Source organism: Stegostoma tigrinum, chromosome 4 (assembly GCF_030684315.1).
Source record: "Stegostoma tigrinum isolate sSteTig4 chromosome 4, sSteTig4.hap1, whole genome shotgun sequence".
Lineage (NCBI taxonomy): Eukaryota > Metazoa > Chordata > Chondrichthyes > Orectolobiformes > Stegostomatidae > Stegostoma > Stegostoma tigrinum.
In genome coordinates, this window is record NC_081357.1 from 92,986,161 (window position 1) to 93,004,277 (window position 18,117).

The 18,117-nt window shown below is 40.3% G+C and overlaps 1 protein-coding gene across 3 annotated transcripts in view; it reads left to right on the top strand.

The window, feature by feature from the left end:
• zmp:0000000760 (collagen alpha-1(IX) chain) overlaps positions 1-18,117 on the top strand; it is a 105,868-nt gene that overhangs the window by 42,738 nt on the left and 45,013 nt on the right. For 2 of the 3 annotated variants that reach the window (XM_048531396.2, XM_048531398.2), the window contains 10 exons: positions 43-96; positions 3,288-3,341; positions 3,438-3,491; positions 3,589-3,642; positions 3,740-3,793; positions 10,147-10,200; positions 16,421-16,474; positions 16,579-16,632; positions 17,910-17,954; positions 18,055-18,108. In XM_048531396.2, coding sequence (XP_048387353.2) covers positions 43-96; positions 3,288-3,341; positions 3,438-3,491; positions 3,589-3,642; positions 3,740-3,793; positions 10,147-10,200; positions 16,421-16,474; positions 16,579-16,632; positions 17,910-17,954; positions 18,055-18,108 — 531 coding nt within the window. The remainder of the gene's footprint in view (positions 1-42; positions 97-3,287; positions 3,342-3,437; positions 3,492-3,588; positions 3,643-3,739; positions 3,794-10,146; positions 10,201-16,420; positions 16,475-16,578; positions 16,633-17,909; positions 17,955-18,054; positions 18,109-18,117) is intronic. The other variant, XM_048531397.2, reaches the window with a different exon arrangement.

Sequence of the window (18,117 nt, forward strand, 5' to 3'; positions counted from 1 at the left end):
ATTTCACATGAATAATTTTAAATGTTTTCATTTCCACATCAGGGGGATAAAGGAGAACAAGGCATAGCTGGAGAACCTGGAAGGGCAGGGGCTCAGGTAAAAATAATGTAGCACAATTTGTTGTATCCTTAAATTGAAAGCATGACTCTGTCTCTAGAGCATGTCACAGATTAACAAAACACATCAATGCAATAACTGAAAGTAGATAGCAGTGAGCTTCTGTCTTCAGTGGGTAGTGATACTGATGGAAAAAAGCATGTCTTTTATGACCCATTCATTACAAAACATAGTCCATAAGACATAGGAGTGGAAGTAAGGCCATTCGGCCCATCAAGTCCACTCGCCATTTATTCATGGCTGGTGGGCATTTCTACTCCACTTACCCGCACTCTCCCCGTAGCCCTTAATTCGTTGTGAGATCAAGAATTTATCAATCTCTACCTTGAAGAGATTGACGTCCCGGCCTCCACTGTGCTCCGTGGCAATGAATTCCCTTGTGTAAAATGATTGTAATCAATCCTTTCTATAAATACCATTGATCCCCAGTGGCAACAGAGTGTATCACCAAGTGTGCAGCAACTTAGCAAGACTCCTTTTACTGCATCTTCCAAACCTGCTAGCTCTAACGTCAAGTGGACAGATGTATTGGAGCACCATATGATGGCACTTGCAAGTTCTTCTCCAAGGCAAACACCATTTTGTCATGGAAGTATATTGCCTTTTCTTCACTGGTGGTGGGTCAAATCCTGGAATTCCCTTCCCAACAGCACTACAGTGTACCAACAGCACGTGGATTGCAGCAGCCCAAGAAGGTGGCTCACCACCAAACCATTAAGGGATTGCCCTAGCCAGTGAACACAACAATCCGTGAATGAATCAAATAAAAAAAAGATTTTGCCTGAGTGTGCAATCAGTCATATCTTATGTTAGGTTTGCCTCTTGCTCCCCTTCGGTTTCTTTTTTTGGCAGATGTGGTGTAGTTGTAGAGAGAAACTAGCTTGGGGACATGCTCCGCTACATGCCATTTCCCCACCTCTCCATTTTCTATAAAATGTGTGAATTTATTTGCAGGCAGATATATGAAAAGAATATCATACAGAAATATAGCCTGTATTATATTTTCTGCCTCTTGCTTTATTTTAAAATGAACATAAGATTTACCTATTACATCTAGATACGTAGCTGCTCTCAATCAACTGAAGAAGGCAAAGAAACTTTTATTGCTAGTGGAACCTCTTCAAATGATCACAAAACAATACATTGTGTAAGCCCAAGAACAAAATGTCATTGCTTTTCTCATACATTTTTATTTTGTCCCTAGCAACTTGAGGCCACAGGTAGTCCTGTACAGCAATAAAACTTCAGACCTGTTGTGTTATTTTTGAACTCCCTTCAGCTCCTTCTCACAAGATATAGGGAAGTCACACTTGTTCATTCTAAAGACATAGGAATTAGAAATACTGCAGCAGGCAAGGAACTAGACGAATGATGGGAGTGTGGTTGTGATGGGTGGGGTAGGAGGGCTGCAAATTTGGGTATTTATGCCAGGAAAAAAATTTCACCCTGCTGGAAATTTGCCATTGTCAGAAGGCCCAGAAAGTCTGTGTTAACTACTGTTAAGTAATTGATCTTTCGAATTATAAAGGTGATCTTCAGTAATGTGAATAGTTTCAACGTCAGCCATTAAAGCACATTTGCTTCTATAATCCTTAATTATTATCTTGTTACTGTAACCCCAATTGCAGCTTACGTCTTTTTGATATATAACAGGAAAATAGAGAAAAGTATATTTTTATGTCAATATATTTAGACAATAAATTAAGTCATAAAAATAACAATTAATAAATCCATCTAAAGATAAATATATAAATTAGTGTTTTGGAATATACAGTCTTTACAACATTAATCAGCCCTGAAATGTGACATGTTTGTAATAATGGTTAATGAGTTACATTTATAAAATAAAACAGGAGGAAATTGATCTTAATCTTCTTCAGTTGAAATCATTAAAGTTAGAACAAGTTGTAAGTTAAAGAAGTCACATTTTGCTTCATTATAAAAAAGTAAGAAGTAGCAGCAAGCATAGGCCATTTGGCCCATTGAGTCGTTGCTGTCATCCAATAAGATTGTGGCTGATCTGATCATCGTCAACTCCATTTCCTGCTTTAACCCCATAACCCATGATTTTTTTTTGATTAAAAATCTATCACAGCCTTGAATATATATAATGACCCAATCTCACCAACTCTATGCAATGAAGAATTCCACAGAGTGACTACTGTCTGTGAGAAAAAGAACCTTATCTCTGCCATAAATGGGCGATGCTTTACTCTGATATTATCCCCTCTGTTCCTGGACACACTCACAAGGGAAAACAACCTCTCCACATCTACCCTGTCAAATGCCGTCTGAATCGTATATGTTTTATTGATATATATTCTCATTGTTTTAAATTCCACTGAATATAGGCCCAACCCCTACTGAACTTCTCCACGTAAGAAAATCCCTCCATGGATACCTGGAATCAACCTAATAAACCTTCTTTGAACTGCCTCCAATGTCTGTATGTCTTTCTTTAGATAAGGGAACCAAACCTACTTACAATATTCAGATATGGTTTGATTAGTGCCTTGTATTGTTTTAGCAAGACTGCCTTACTTGTATAATCCATCACGCTTGAAATGAAGACCGGCAGTGCATTTGATTTTGCTATTAGTCACTGAATTTAGATGCCAGCTGTTTATGATTCATACATGAGGACCCCCACTCCCTCTGTACTGCAGCTTCCTGCAGTCTTTTCCATTTGAATATTATATTTCGTATGCCAGGTTTTTGCTCACTTGCTTAATCTGTCTGTAATACTCTGTAGGTACATTTTGTCATCCTCATTTCTTGTCTTCCCACCTATTTATTTTGTTTCATTTTGTAAACCTGGTGATAGTATATTCACTTCTGTCATTAATACATACTGTAAATAATTGAGGCCCTACATTTGATCCCTATGACACTCCACTAGTTACAGATTGCCAACTCTCTGTCTTCTGTTAATTAACAAGTCCTCCATCCATGCTAACACACCGCCAAAATCTTGGGCAATTATCTTAGTCAGAAATTCTATGATTTTTGTGAATTATAATTAAATTTATGCTGTGGTCAATGCCTAAGATGTTGGTCCAGGCATATATGTTGCATGGAGAAAATGGAAAACTAACGCAGCAGCTAATCTAGGAGTTTTAAAAAATATTCATATATCAAACTATTTTTGTGCTGTTATTGTCTTGTTGAAGGGTGTAAGAGGTAGCACAGGTTCCTATGGAAGAGTTGGTGACACCGGGCCTTCGGTAAGATTTCCAACATTTTACTCCACTTTTATTGAACGTGGACAGCTATTTATATATCTTATATTCACTCATGCTTGTACTTTTCTTTTGTATCAGGGTATAGCTGGAATAAAAGGAAATAAGGGAATAGAGGGAAGACCAGGCCAAAGAGTATGTAATTTTTAAACACATCATCAACTTTAGAATCCTTGGCTTTTCTTTTGTTTCCTCAATAATTTACTGAAAAATGCATTTTTCTTCATCTCAGGGTACAGAGGGTCCTAAAGGATATAAAGGATTGCAAGGAAGCATTGGATTTAAGGTGACAGTACAGTAGCCACTTTATTTGGCTACGCGCGTTTGTATTATTTAAGTACGAATAGAAAGGTGACTCTGAAAGTTTACTATGTTTGTTTCAGGGAGTCTCAGGATCACCTGGACTGAGAGGCCAAATGGGACTACAAGGTGAAAAGGTAATAAATGAGTTAAATGTTTATGGCATCATGATCCAGTATGATCAACCGTGGAACACAGGAATCAATATTGAGCCAAAATTTATCAAACCATGATTTTCTGTTCACAGACAGGAACTTGGGGTTATCACTGAGTAAAGACATAATGTGAATCGAGTTGGAGCCACTCTGAAACCTTATCATACCTGTTAGGTGATCGTATTGATTCATTATGCTTATGATCTGCTGCCCGTAATGAAGGTTACCACTATCCCCTTTAAGGGTAGGAATTTACAGAACCTGGATGCTTAGTGTGGTAGAGGAAAACCACACTACAGAACTAACTAGAAGAGTTGTTTGTAGTTAACAAGCTGTAGATAGTTGCACACCAAAATGAAATAATAAAACTGCGGATACTGGAGGTCTGCTGGAGGGCACTCAATCTGTGTTTCATCTCCCCACTATAGAGGAGACCACATTGTAAGCAGCAAATGCAGCAGACTAGGCAAATCTCTGTTTCCACACATGTCTGAAGCTTTAGGTAGTGAGGAGGGAGGAAGTAAACAGGCAATTGTTGCTCCTTCTGCAATTGCACGGGAAGTTGCCATGGGTGTGGGAGGCAGTGTTGGGAGTGGAGGAGGAATCGACCAGAGTGTCCCAGAGGGAACTGACCCTGCAGAATACTGATAGGGGAGGGGAGAGGAATTTGTATTTGGAGGTGGCTTCTTGCTGGAGTTTGTGGAAATGGCAGCTTATGATCTTTCAGATGTGGGACCTTGTGGATTGATAAGTGACAGGGAAAGATGGGAAGGGGAAAGGATAGAAGTGTGGGAAGTTGGTCAGACATAGCTCTGTGTCCTGTCAACTATGGTAGCAGGAGATCCTCAGTTGAAGAAAAAGTTGGACATATCTGAGGCTCCCTCTGAGGAAGGTGGCATCAGCAGAACAGATGTGATGGAAATGGAGAAATTGAGAGAATGAAATGGAATCCTTATGAGAAGCAGTGTGTGAGGATGTATAATCAAGGTAAGTGGGAGTTGATGAATTTGTAGTGGATAACACTGGCCAGCCTATCCACAGAAATGGAAACAGATGTCAAGGAAGTGAAGGGACGAGTCAGAAATTGACCTGGTAAAGGTGAGAGAAGGTGCCTAATGTGGAACACTTGCCTGTTTACCTCCTCACTCCTCACTATCCAAGGCCCCAGATCCACCTTCCAGATGAACCAGTGATTTCTCTGCACTTCATTCAATCTAATCTACTGTATTTACTGCTCATAATGTGGTGTCCCGTACACTGGGGAGACAAAACACAAACTGGGTGACACAACTGGAACACGTTTATTCTATCTGTAAAAATAAACCTGAGCACCCAATTGCCTACCATTTCAATACCATTTCCCAAGCTAACATTTCTGTCTCAGGCCTGCTTTAGTGCTCCTGTGCAGCTCAACACAAGCTCTGCCTAGGTACCCTAGTCAGTATCCCAGGACTAAACACTGAGTTAAACAATTTGAGTTCGAACCGCGTCTATATTTGTTAGCCACTTCCACACACCAAGTCCTGTTCCGTTCTATCTTGGTTGCTCCCAGCACATCCAGTCCATTCTCAACTAGTCACATTTCCTGTTAGTACCCATTCAGAATTTATTTCTCTCTTGGCGAACTATCAATAATCCGTTTGTCTGCTTCCCTTTCTTTTCATCTCTCTGTGTACTGTCTAAATCTATTTGATTTAACTACCCAACCACCACACCCCACCTCATCAACATAAATGCCACCATTTCCCAGTTCTGATGAGGCTCATTGGACTCAAAAATAGACAATAGTATGTTAGGAATTAGATAGCAGTTACACTGATCTGGTAGACATTGTACAAAGACATTGAGGATGTCTGGATGTTAAGACTGAGAACCTCAGCTGTTATGTCCACTAGTCCATATGACAGAATGTCATATATATTAATAATGGATGGTGCTTATGGTATATCTTTCTATTAACTCTTTCAGGTGGATACACAAGAAGATCTCTTTCTCATTATTAATATTATAGATCCATGACTATAAATATTTTTATCCCCAGCTCCTCATTTTCTTCAAGTCTCCGATTTTATAAATTCAGGTGGTCTAGCGGTTTCATTATTCTCCTTGAACATATTCGCTTCAAACTGGGTAAACTTGTGGTTTGCTGAATGAAAGACTGTTAACTGTGATTCTGTTCTCAACAGTGTAAGATCCATAGGTCCCTTATGTTGTCAAATTCCCCATTGGGTTTATCGTAATCAATCAGCAGTGATTTAATTAACTCATAATGGGATAAAGTTCCTGCACCTCCTTTGCACGACGTTATTGGCAGTATGAACAATATATAATATATTTGCCGGTCTCTAGATCCTTGAATGGCTGAGCCTTTTATGTCTAGATCCTTGATCCGTGTTGTTGACCCTATCCTCAATATGAAAACTGCCTTGGATGTAGTGCCTGTTGTAATGTTGCACGTGCTATGACTAATCCTAAGTGAATATGTTTTGATAGTCTTGTATATGTAAATATGGAGTCAACCTCTTTGGCAGAATGGGGAGCCAAGTCTTCAGTTTCCTAACCATCAGCAATTGTGATCATGTTCGACCACATTAGAGTTGAATGTTTCTGTAGTTTAGCAGTGCTGTGTAGAAATTTGTATTCTATTCAAGAGGAACGTAACTGTCCTAATTAGATGCTCAGCCCTCCCATTCAATTGTAGCTATCTGAGCAAGTTTGTGACATATTCAAACCAGAACTGAGTACAAACTGCTGAAACATTCACCAGTACAATTTAACCCATTGCCCGAAACAGTCACATCATGGATACAATGTGTTGCAACTATCTTATGGAAGACTAAAATATTTGTTCAGTAACCTGGATTGACTTCATTGCATAATGGTTTCAGTCTTCTGAGGATTCATCATTCAACCTTTAATGCTGACAGTATGTCCCAAGAACCACATTGATTTACATTTGTCATTAAGTTTGAATTCTTCTGCTTGTAAGCACTTTAAGTCTGTATGCACTCTTTAGTCATGTTTCTCAGCTATTTCCTCATGTATCAACATGTTATCCATATGACATGTGACTCCAGGAAGACCTTCTAAGTCTATTGAAAGATGTCTGGGGCAGAGGTAATCTGCTGAAACAAATTCTCCCAAATGGAGTTATGAATGCAGTTACCAATCTTGTTTGCTTGTCCAGTGGCACATTATTACGTTGAGTTACATGAAAACATTTTTGGATACTTTAGCTAAATACTAGTCAACCGTAGACACAGCGCATTTTCTTGTAAAACTGTGTAAGGTCAACGCAAATTCAAATAGTACCACCAGGCTTGTGTAGAGTAATGACACCTGAGCATCCATTGACAACCATTTTTGTAATTTCTTACTACTTAATTTGCTTTATCAAATGATGCAAAGTACTCCTGGGTGTATTGAGCCTCAAGGTTTTAGCATTTCTTTTCAATATAATGCTGCATTCAGTGTTCAGCTCCCTTAACCCTTTTAGATTATTCCTTTTCAAAGGAGGCATTTAACCACTGCTGTTTAACTTCTTCAAATTTTTGAAAAGGATGGGTCAAGATGTGCCTGCCTACCCAAGAATGAGAATTCTTGATTATTAAAGGTGTATTGATTTTCTTGTATTTGCTGTCCCCAGTATCAGAGAGTTGCTTTCAGCATACATTTGAGTTTAAATGTTAGGCATCCTGGAGTGTGAATTTTCACTGTTTTTGCTACCAACAGTAATAAATCAGGAAATGGACGGAAAGGAGGAACTCAGGGAAATTACAATCACCAGAGAAGTGATATTGAATAAATTGTTGGAGCTGTAAGCTAACAAGTCCAAAGGTCCTGGTAGACCTTATCCACTGGGCTTAAAAGAAATTGCTAGTGAGATCATCAATGCATTGTCTTCAGTTGGAGTCAACGGGAATCAGGGGAAAACTCTCCAATGGTTAGAGACTTAACTGACACATAGGAGGATGGGTGGAGGTCAGTCATCTCAGTTTTGGACATCCCTGTAGGGTAGTATCGTCAGGTTAGTATCCTTGGCCTAATCATTTTCAGCTGCTTCATTGTTGTCCTTCCCTCCATCATAAGATCAGAAGTGACCTTGTGCAATTATTAGTGACTCTTCAGATGCTGAAGCAGTCCGTGCCCAAATGTAACAAGAGTGAGACAATATCTAGGCTTGGTCTTAAAAGTGGCAAATAATATTTGTGCCACACAAATACGTCAAATAAGAGACAATCCAGACACTGCCCCTTGACATTTAATGGCATGACCATTGCTGAATCTCTTACTCGTAATATTCTGTGGATTATCATTGACCAGAAACTCAACTGGACCGCCATGTAAGTACCATGGATACAAGAGCAGGCCAAAAGCTAGGAATACTGCAACAAGTAACTCACCTTCCAATTATTCAAAGCCTGTCCACAAGACACAAGTCAGGAGTATGATGGAGTACTTCCCACCTGCCTGGATGAATGCAGATCCGGCAACACCATTCAGGTCAAAGCAGCCCATTTGATTGGCACCACATCCACAAACATCTAATCCCTCCACTACCAACGATTCGTAGCAGGGGTGTGTACTACCTGCAAGATGCACTGCAGAAATTTGCCAAAGATCCTGAGATAGCTCTCTTCAAACCCATGACCACTTCCATCTAGAAGAGATGGGCATGAAACATGAAACACCACTACTTGCAAGTTTCCCTCCAAGCCGCTTACAGCCTGATTTGGAAATATACTGCTACTCCTTCACTGTCACTGCATTAAAACCTGGATTTTAACAGCATTATGGATCTACCTACCACATAGACTATAGCCCACCACAATCTCCTCCAAGGGCATCTGTGAATGGATAAAAATTGGTCCAGCCAGCAATACCCACGTCCCACAAGTGAATTTTTCAAAATCCTTTCTCAGAACTCCCCTGATGTTGGGACAATCCCATTAGGTTGGAAGATAATGAATGTAACTCCTTTAATCAAAAACGGGATGAGACAGAAATCAGAAAATGACAGTCAAATTAGCTTACAATTTATTATGGGAAAAGAAGCTGTTAGAAGCTATTGTTAAAAAAGCTATAGGAGGGCAAATAAGTTCAAGACAATCAGGTAAAGTCAACATGCTTTTTTGATAGGGAAATTAAGTTTGTTTAATCTGTTGGAGTTAATTGAGAAGATAACGTGTTGTGAATAAAGGGAACTCGTGGATGCACTGTATTTAGATTTCCAGAGGCATTTCATAAGGTACCACATCAAAGATAATTGAGGAAATTAAAAGCTTACGGGGGTAGGATTGATAAAAGATTGACTGGCTACCAGGAAGCAGAAAGTAGACTTAAATGGCCCTTTTTCAGGTTGACAAGATATAATGAGTGGTATTCCATAGGGTTCAGTGCTGGGATCTCAACAGTTTACAATTTATATAAATTACTTGTTTGAAGGAACAGAAGGTATATTCGCTAGATTTGCTGACAACATAAAAATAAACGGAAAAATAAGAGGCAAAAATGTGAAACTGTCCACTTTGGGAGGAAGAATAAATGTACATTGGAGTTTTGGTGATATTCGTTTGGTGGTTGGATCCTGCTGGATCTGCTCATGGGGTATGTCACATCCTGAGAGTGGAAGTGTTGGGTCAGATCTGGGGAGCAGATTATGCCCAGTGGTGGGAGGTGGTGTGGTGATGGCAGTGCTTGTCAGATATGTTGTAGTTGCTTTTGTGGAATTGTGAGGTCCAGCAGTGAGGAGGTGTTGGTTCTGACTTGGAGCCAACATGTTGGGTTGGGTTGGGGGCTGTCGAGTCTAGCAGCTTGGGGGGGGGAGGGGTCTGTATCAAATCTAGAGGTGGTGTAGTTGTGGGTGCAGTGAGTTGGCAGTTCAAATTAATTGAGTGGGTTTCTAATCCTCTAATGTTTCCTGGGTAGTTAGTAAATTTTAGTGAACTAGAACCTTCAAAATGCTTTCATTTTACAGGGCTGTTTCAGAGGGCTCCAGATGCACAGGAATTGCGTGCCAGAAAATTATGATAACTCTGTTCCCACATTCCCATGTAGTCAACTGTGCCAGTGTTTCTGCAGAGTCTCTACCTGCAACTGCAGTCTACTTTCCTACACTAACTATCTGGCCACCAGAGTATCTGGACCATTATCATCACTTTTTTTCCGTCAGCACGAGTGAAGCAGTGTGAATAAATGTAAGGTTTTTAGCTGAAATACAAATTTTCGTGGCGTGTATTGACACAGTGACTGAGGTAACAGTTAGAAGTGAACAGATAATATTTAATGATTCAGAAACAGTATTATTAAAATAAATTAATTATTGTAATTTCTAGGGAAACAAAGGTGAAACAGGACATGAAGGCATATGGGGATTACAGGGAGTGAAGGTAATGACAATATGTGTTTACAAACTTGGGTTTTATTTGTACAGACCATTTCTGTGCTTAATAAGTTTTCTTTTTATATCTTGTCATTGATTAACAATTTATAACAGATCTATTGACAAAAATTAATGTATCTTGGGTGGAGTTTTTGATATTCACAATGAACTGTCTAATAAATGTGAAATAGAAATTATTCAACTTTGAGGAAAAGAGATTAAAGCAAAGAATGAGGAAAATTACAGCACAGAAACAGACCCTTCGGCCCTTCAAGCCTGCACCAACATGCCGCCCATCACAACGAAAAGCCCCTACCCTTCTGGGAATCGTATCCCTCTACTCCCATCCCATTCATGTATTTATTAAGACGCCTTTTAAAAGTCACTATCGTATCTGCTTCCACTGCCTCCCCTGGCAGCGGGTTCCAGGCGCCCACCATCCTCTGTGTAAAAAAAAATTGCCTTGTACATCACCTTTAAATCTTGTCCCTCGCAACTTAAACCTATGCCCCGTAGTAACTGACTCTGCCACCCTGGGAAAAAAAACTTCTGATGTCCACTTTGTCCATGCCCTTCATAATCTTGTAGACCACTATGAGCTTGCCCTTCAACCTCCATCATTCCAGTGAGGACAACCCAAGTTTCTCCAAGCTCTCCTCATAGCTAATGCCCTCTATATTAGGCAACATCTTTTCTGTACCCTCTCCAAAGCCACCACATCCTTCTGGTTGTGTGGTGACTAGAATTGAACACGATCTTCCAAATGCGGCCTAACTACGGTTCTATAAAGCTGCAACATTACCTGCTAAATTTTAAACTCAGTGCCCCAGCCAATGAAGGCAAGCACACCGTATGCCTTGTTGATTACTTTCTCCACCTGCATTGCCACTTTCAGTACACCCGGACCCCTTTTCCTATCAGTACCCTTAAGGTTTCTGCCATTTACTGTATATTTTCCAACATGATTAGACTATCTGAAATGCATTACCTCACATTTTTCCAGATTAACCTCCATCTGCCATCTCTCTGCCCAAGTCACTAACTGATCTATATCCTGCTGTATCCTCTGATGTCCTCATTGTCATCCACAATTCTACCAACCTTTGTGCCACCCGCAAGCTTACTAATCAAACCAGTTACATCCTCCTCCAAATCATTTATATATATTACAAACAGCAAAGGTCCCAACACTAATCCCACTAGTCTTAGCGCTCCATTCAGAAACGCACCCTTCCACTACTACCCTTGGTCTTCTATGACCGAACCATTTTTTTATCCATCTTGCAAGTTCATCTCTGACCCTGTGCGACTTTACCTTCTGTATCAGCCTGCCATGAGGGACCTTGTCAAAGGCCTTACTGGAGCCCATGTAGGCAATATCCACTGCCCTACGCTCACCGATCATTTTCATTACTTCCTCTAAAAGCTTAACCAAGTTTGTGAGGCGCAGCCTTCCCTTCACAAAACCATGTTGCCTCGCGCTAATACACCCACTGATTTCCAAGTGGGAGTAAATGCTATCTCAAAGAATCATCTCCAGTAATTTCCCTACCACTGAGGTAAGGCTTACTGACCTGTAATTAGCTGGATTATCCCTGCCACCCTTCGTAAACAAAGGAACAACATTGGCTATTCTCCAATCCTCTGAGACCTCTCCTGTAGCCAGTGAAGATAACAAAGATTTCTTTCAAGGCCCCAGCAATTTCCTCCCTTGCCTCTCTCAGTATTCTGGGGTATTTCCCATCAGGCCCTGGGGACTTGTCTGCCTCAATGCTTTTCGAGATCCCCAATACCTCCTCCCTTTGGATCTCAATATGACTCCAAATTATCTGCACACACCCTTCTCCACACTCATCATGCACCAAGCCCTTCTCTATGGTGGATACTAATGCAAAGTACTCATTTAATACCTCACCTATTTCCTCTGGTTCTACACATAAATTCCCTTCCCTGTCCTTAAATGGGCGAACCCTCTCCCAGGCCACCATCTTGTTCTTTAAATATGTATTAAAAGCCTTGGGATTTTCCTATATCTGTTGGCCAATGACTTTTCATGACCCCTTTTAGCCCTCCTGACTCCTTGCTTAAGCTTCTTTCGACTTTCCTTTTATCCTACCCTTGCTTTGTGTGTTCGCAGACTCTTAGCCTTGACAAATGCTTACTTTTTTTGACTAAGCTCACAATATCTTTCGTTATCCAAGGTTCCATAAACTACCATGCTTATCCTTCATCCTTACAGGAACGTGCCAGTCCTCAGTTCCCAGCAACTTACACCTGAAAGTCTCCCACGGACCAGATATTGATATGCCCTCAAACAGCTGCCTCCAATCTACATTCTTCAATTCCTGCCTAATATCATTGTAATTAGCCTTCTCCTAATTTAGCACCTTCACCTGACAACTACACTTGTCTTTATCCATCATTACCTTAAAGCTTACTGAATTGTGATCACTATTCCCAAGCTGCTCCCCTACTGAGATGAACCTGGCCAGGTTTATTGCCCAATATTAGGCCCAGTGTGGCCCCTTTCTTAGTTGGACTGTCTACTTACTGTTTCAAGATGCTCTTCTGGCTGCTCCTTACAAACTCTGCCCCATTCGCACCCTAAGCACTAAGTGAGTCCCAGTCAATATATGGAAAGTTAAAACCACCCAAGACAACAACCCTGTTACTTTTACATATTGCCAAATTCTGCCTACGTATCTGTTCTTGCTATCTCCTGCTAGGCCTATAGTAATCCCCAAACATTGTGATTGCATGCTTCATGTTCCTTAGATCTACCCATATTGCCTCGCTGTATGAGCCATCCGAGGTGTCCTCCCACAGTACAGCTGTGATATTCTCCTTAATAAGTGGCATAACACCCCCACCTCTTTTACATCCCCCTCTATCCCACCTGGAACATTAAGCTGCCAATCCTGTCCCTCCCTTGACCAAGTCTGTGTAATAGCAACAACATCATAGTTCCAGGTACTCATCCAAGCTCTAAGTTCATCTGTCTGAACATAACTAATTAAAGGGATAGTTATCAGACATCTGACCCAAAGAAATTTGTACAATGGATTATGATGCCTGGATTAATCGAATAGTATTTTTAAACTATTCAAAGCTAGAATAGAATATTATAGGTGTTTATTTGCTGCAGTTTGGAGCATTGTAGTTTTTAAAAATGGCCTAGCAATTGGTCTTTACAGAAGTCATGTTGTATTGAGGTCAAGTCAGAAATATAGGCATATTTTTAATTTAAAAATTTTTATGGATTCAGATGGGCAGAAGTACTCCTGAAGGTCCCACAGTACTCTTCAAGGCCTGCTGCAAATCTATTCATAATCTCCCTTTTGGCATTCCTATCGGGTGATATTTGTTGAGCTGGTTGAGTGTTACAGTTAGACTGGTTTTGGAAATCCTTTTGTCACTTGCAGCTTCCTGGTAGAATGTTAATGAAGACTCAAAACTGAAAGTGATCTGTGTTTCTAGAATGTCATGTGTTCACACTGCTAGCAGTGTGACCATTTGGCAGCTAACTAGAAAATTGTCTTAAGAAGTTTTGACTTGTCTTGAATTGAGCCCTAAATATCAGTTTTCCAACTTTTAAAAAATTTAGTGTTATTGTACAATAGATTCAGTTAGGTAAAGTTATGATGTAAAAGTTGTAATCAGGACAAACTGTTTCTCAGTTTTTGTGGTTCCAGTGATTCATCGGATAAATAAACTTGTCTGTTAAGTGGTCAAATTATTTACTGGGTATAAAACTATTTTGTTTCCATTTGTGGCCGTTGCCACAGATCACAGAGTCATGGCTGAGAATTTAATACCATTTCCCATGGCAGGTTTTATGGTGGGGGCATTTAATTGGCAGGAGGGAAGTGGGTGAAAAATAACGTTCCATCTAAGCTGTGCAAACAGCTTAGGGAGGCTCCACACACGCCAATCACTTTCTTATGCTTGCTGACACATTGGTTTTCACTTACTGAAGTCACTGAAGCAATGGACCTGTGAGGTCCTTGCAGCAGAAAAATTTATGAGAGGGTTCATTAGTGGAGACATAAATCCCTTCCTGTTTTGTCTCAATTACATCCTTAGTGATAAGGCTTGTGGATTTCCTTCCCACCAAACCACCAACTGAGACAAATAAACGGGAAATGAATGGTCGCTATGGGCCTCATCCCACTACTACTGACATCAAGCCAGCAGTGGATGGGAGACTCATGTTCCAGAAACACTGAAACGCAAACTCTGTTTGCACACTGCTTGATTGAGGGCCAAGCATGTGAAAGTGATGGGCTTGTTGGGAGACACTCTTCTCTCCTTCCCTGCCATCCTGCCACCCCCATCCCACAGTCTCTTAGCATCTAACACTCACTTGTGACCTGCAGCCCTTTGCAATCTTGAGTTTTGGGTGGATGTAATACTGGTAGCAGCCATCTTGGTGATGTCTATAAACAGTGCAAAACTTCTAGTCTCTGATTAGCTGGCAGCTCTTGTGGGGTTAGGATTTCATCTCCCAGGGGCTCCATCCCAGGAATGGTCAGCCATGCCTATTGAGGTACGTGATTTGTATTTTGTTTAGTGGACGTTACTAAAAGTTTTGATACATTACCCTCAGTAACTTCTCACATTAAACAGCACCCATAGAATAATTTATAGCACAGAAGGCGGTCACTCAATATATTAAGTCCATGCTGGTTCTCCACTGGACAATCCAGCCAGTCCCAATCCCAACTTTGTCCCCATAATTTTATAATCAACCTGTTCAGGGATGTTGTTATACACCTTGAGCCAGTGGGACTGGAATCTAGGTCTCCTTGTCCAGAGGTAGAATACTGTCACTGTGCCACAAGAGACATCACTCAGTCCCCACAGCTATGCAAGTTTGTTTCTTTCAGATGAGAATCTACTATCTTTTTTGGTTGTTTCTATTTCTAACACCCTCTGTGGGCAGGGAATTCTAGGTCATTACCAATCACTACATTAGGAAAGGTTCTTCCACATATTTCCCATACATCTCATGACAGAATCTCAGGTCTGTCCCTTAGCCCTACTAGCATCAGGTAATGAGAATAGTTTTTCTTTGTCCAAGTTATTTAAACCTGTCATAATGCTCATGCACCTCTATTAAAAATCCCCTCAATCTCCTTTCTTCTTGACGAGAGCAGGCTCAATATCTCAATATAACCTTGTTGCTAAACTCCTCATCCCTGGAACCATTTGGGTAAATCTCCTCTGCAGTCTCTCTTTCCTATAATGTTGAGCATTCAATAATTGATTTGCGGCCTAACAAGAACTTTATAAGGGTTCAGCATAACTTCCCTGTTCATGTATGCAGCATCTGTGAAGCCCAAAATCTCATACACTTGGATTTTACTGTTTTAGTATGTCCTGGCATTTGCAAGGACTCATCACTTACACCCACAGGTACCTCTCTCCATGCACATTCTGTTGAATTGAGCTGTTAAGTCTATATTGCCTTTCATTATCTATTCCGGCAGAATGTATCAACTCGCATTTCTTCCACACTGACTTCCATCTCACATGTCTTCCTATTGTATTGGCTCATTTATGTCATAGAGCATGCCATTCATACTGTCCTCCCTGTTTGCCACCACTTTTAAGTTTGTATCTTCAGCAAATTATGAAATTTTTCTCTGTAACCTATGATCTAGTATACATAGCAAAAAAATGTGGTTCTCCTAGATTCTGCATACCAGTCTCCAGTATGAAAAACAACCACTTACCACACCTGTGCTTAAACCAATTTTTTTATTCAACTGAATAACGACAGTCCCTTTCCATAGGTCTAGTTTTGTTAACCATCCTGCTAAATGGTCCTTTATGCAAGGCCAAACAGAGTAAGAATTTCGGATTTCCTTCCCCAAAAGACATTAATAAGCTGATGTTTCTTTACAGTAATTAACAATAGTTGTTATGGCCACCATTCTTGAAACTAGCTTTGTATTTCAGATATATTAACTGAAATTAAATTCCACTAGCTACTATGCTGGGATTTGAATCCCTATCTCCTGTACATTAGCCTAGGTCTCTGGATTGCTTGTCCGGTAATGTTGCCATCATGCTACCATCTCTCCATTATAAGCATCATTCTCTTCAAGCGAAGTATATCATAACTTTTTTTCTCATTATGACCAGAGAACATTATTGCAATCCTCAAAATATTTATTGTACCATTTTCTTTTTGTTTATTTAATTTTAACTGACTTCATCTTAAGGGTGACAAAGGATTCCCAGGTATTGAAGGCAAACCTGGCACGAAAGGAACCAGAGTAAGTTGTTTTTCTATTAGTTTCTTAATGTATTAAAATGTTGAGTTCGACATTTACTTGAAAATAATTTTGTTTCAACAATTTTACTTAAAATGATTTTGCAGGGTCTTGTGGGTGATCCAGGGTTACCTGGTAGAAAAGGTACAAAAGGAAAACTTGTGAGTAATACTGTGTCTCATGTTTGATTTGTTTTGTTTGTGTTTTCTTGTGGTGAGATGTTCATGCTCACAATTGGAATACTTCTACTTAGAATTATTGTCAATATAATATAATTCCAGTACAGGTATAGGATATATTACGTGCAGAGTCAAATTCTGTAAACCATATTACATTATAAATATTTAACTCATACTTAGAAGAGCAAGACTACCTCTGTGGCATTTATCCTTTGTATGTTAACCATTCTGATGGTTTCTACTGACGATTGTTTGATTCCATACAGTCTTGATTAGATTATATTCCCTACAGTGTTGAAACAGGCCCTTCGGCCCAACAAGTCCACACCGCACCTTCAAGCATCCCACCCAGACCCATCCCACTTTAACCCACACACACCCGAACACTATGGGCAATTTAGCATGGCCAATCCACCTAGCCTGCACATTTTTGGACTGTGGGAGGAAACCGGAGCACCCGGAGGAAACCCACGCAGACACGGGGAGAATGTGCAAACTCCACGCAGACAGTTACCTGAGGCTGGAATCGAACCCAGGTCCCTGGTGCTGTGAGGCTGCAGTGCTAACCACTGAGCCACCGTGCCTCCCCAAATTACTATAATGAGCAGTGTCTGGCAAAGGCAATGTGTGAACAATGTACTTTGAAATGTTAGGGCTGATTCTCTGATTACACAATCCTGGAGAGAACCGATTCTGACAAGAAGTACTGGTCAGGATGTAATGGCTTTGCAGCCTCCTGTATTCCATCTATTTACTCAGTGAATATTATAGACCAGCAATTCCTACCACAATAATCAGATTAGCTGTTATCTTACTGACTGGTGGACCATGCTGTAAGAGCTGGCTGACCTAGTACTACTCTTACTTTGTATGTTTGTTTGTAACCAGTGCTGCTGCTTCTTGTCAGTTGAGGAATCTGCCCTGAATCCCTATTATTGGACTTAATCCCAACATTAACATTGACAGATATAGTGGGAACTGCCAATGCTAGAGAATCTGAGATAAAACGATGTGAAACTGGATGAACATAGCAGGCCAGGCAGCATTGGAGGAGCAGTTTAGCTGATGTTTTGGGTGGAGGCCCTTCTTCAGAAAAATCTATTAATTAGTATTGACAACGTTTTAAAACTGTTTGTGATATGTTGTATAAAATATTGAAGGAGAAAGAACTAATAGCTACTACACTATAGCCAAGTATGTCCTCAAAAACTTGTGTTTTATCAAGGATATGGAACAAACAAAACTGTTTTCTTGATCAGGGAGTTCCAGGAGCTTATGGGCTGCCAGGAAAATCTGGACGTAAGGTACAAATATGTTGGAGTGCCATTCTAAGCTAAAACAAAAACTTTTCTAAATCTAGTGTTAGCTCTTACTTACAGTATGAACATTGCATTTTATTTGCAGGGAATAATAGGAGATCCAGGCCAACCTGGGCGAGAAGGAGTCCCAGGCATTGAGGTATACTTT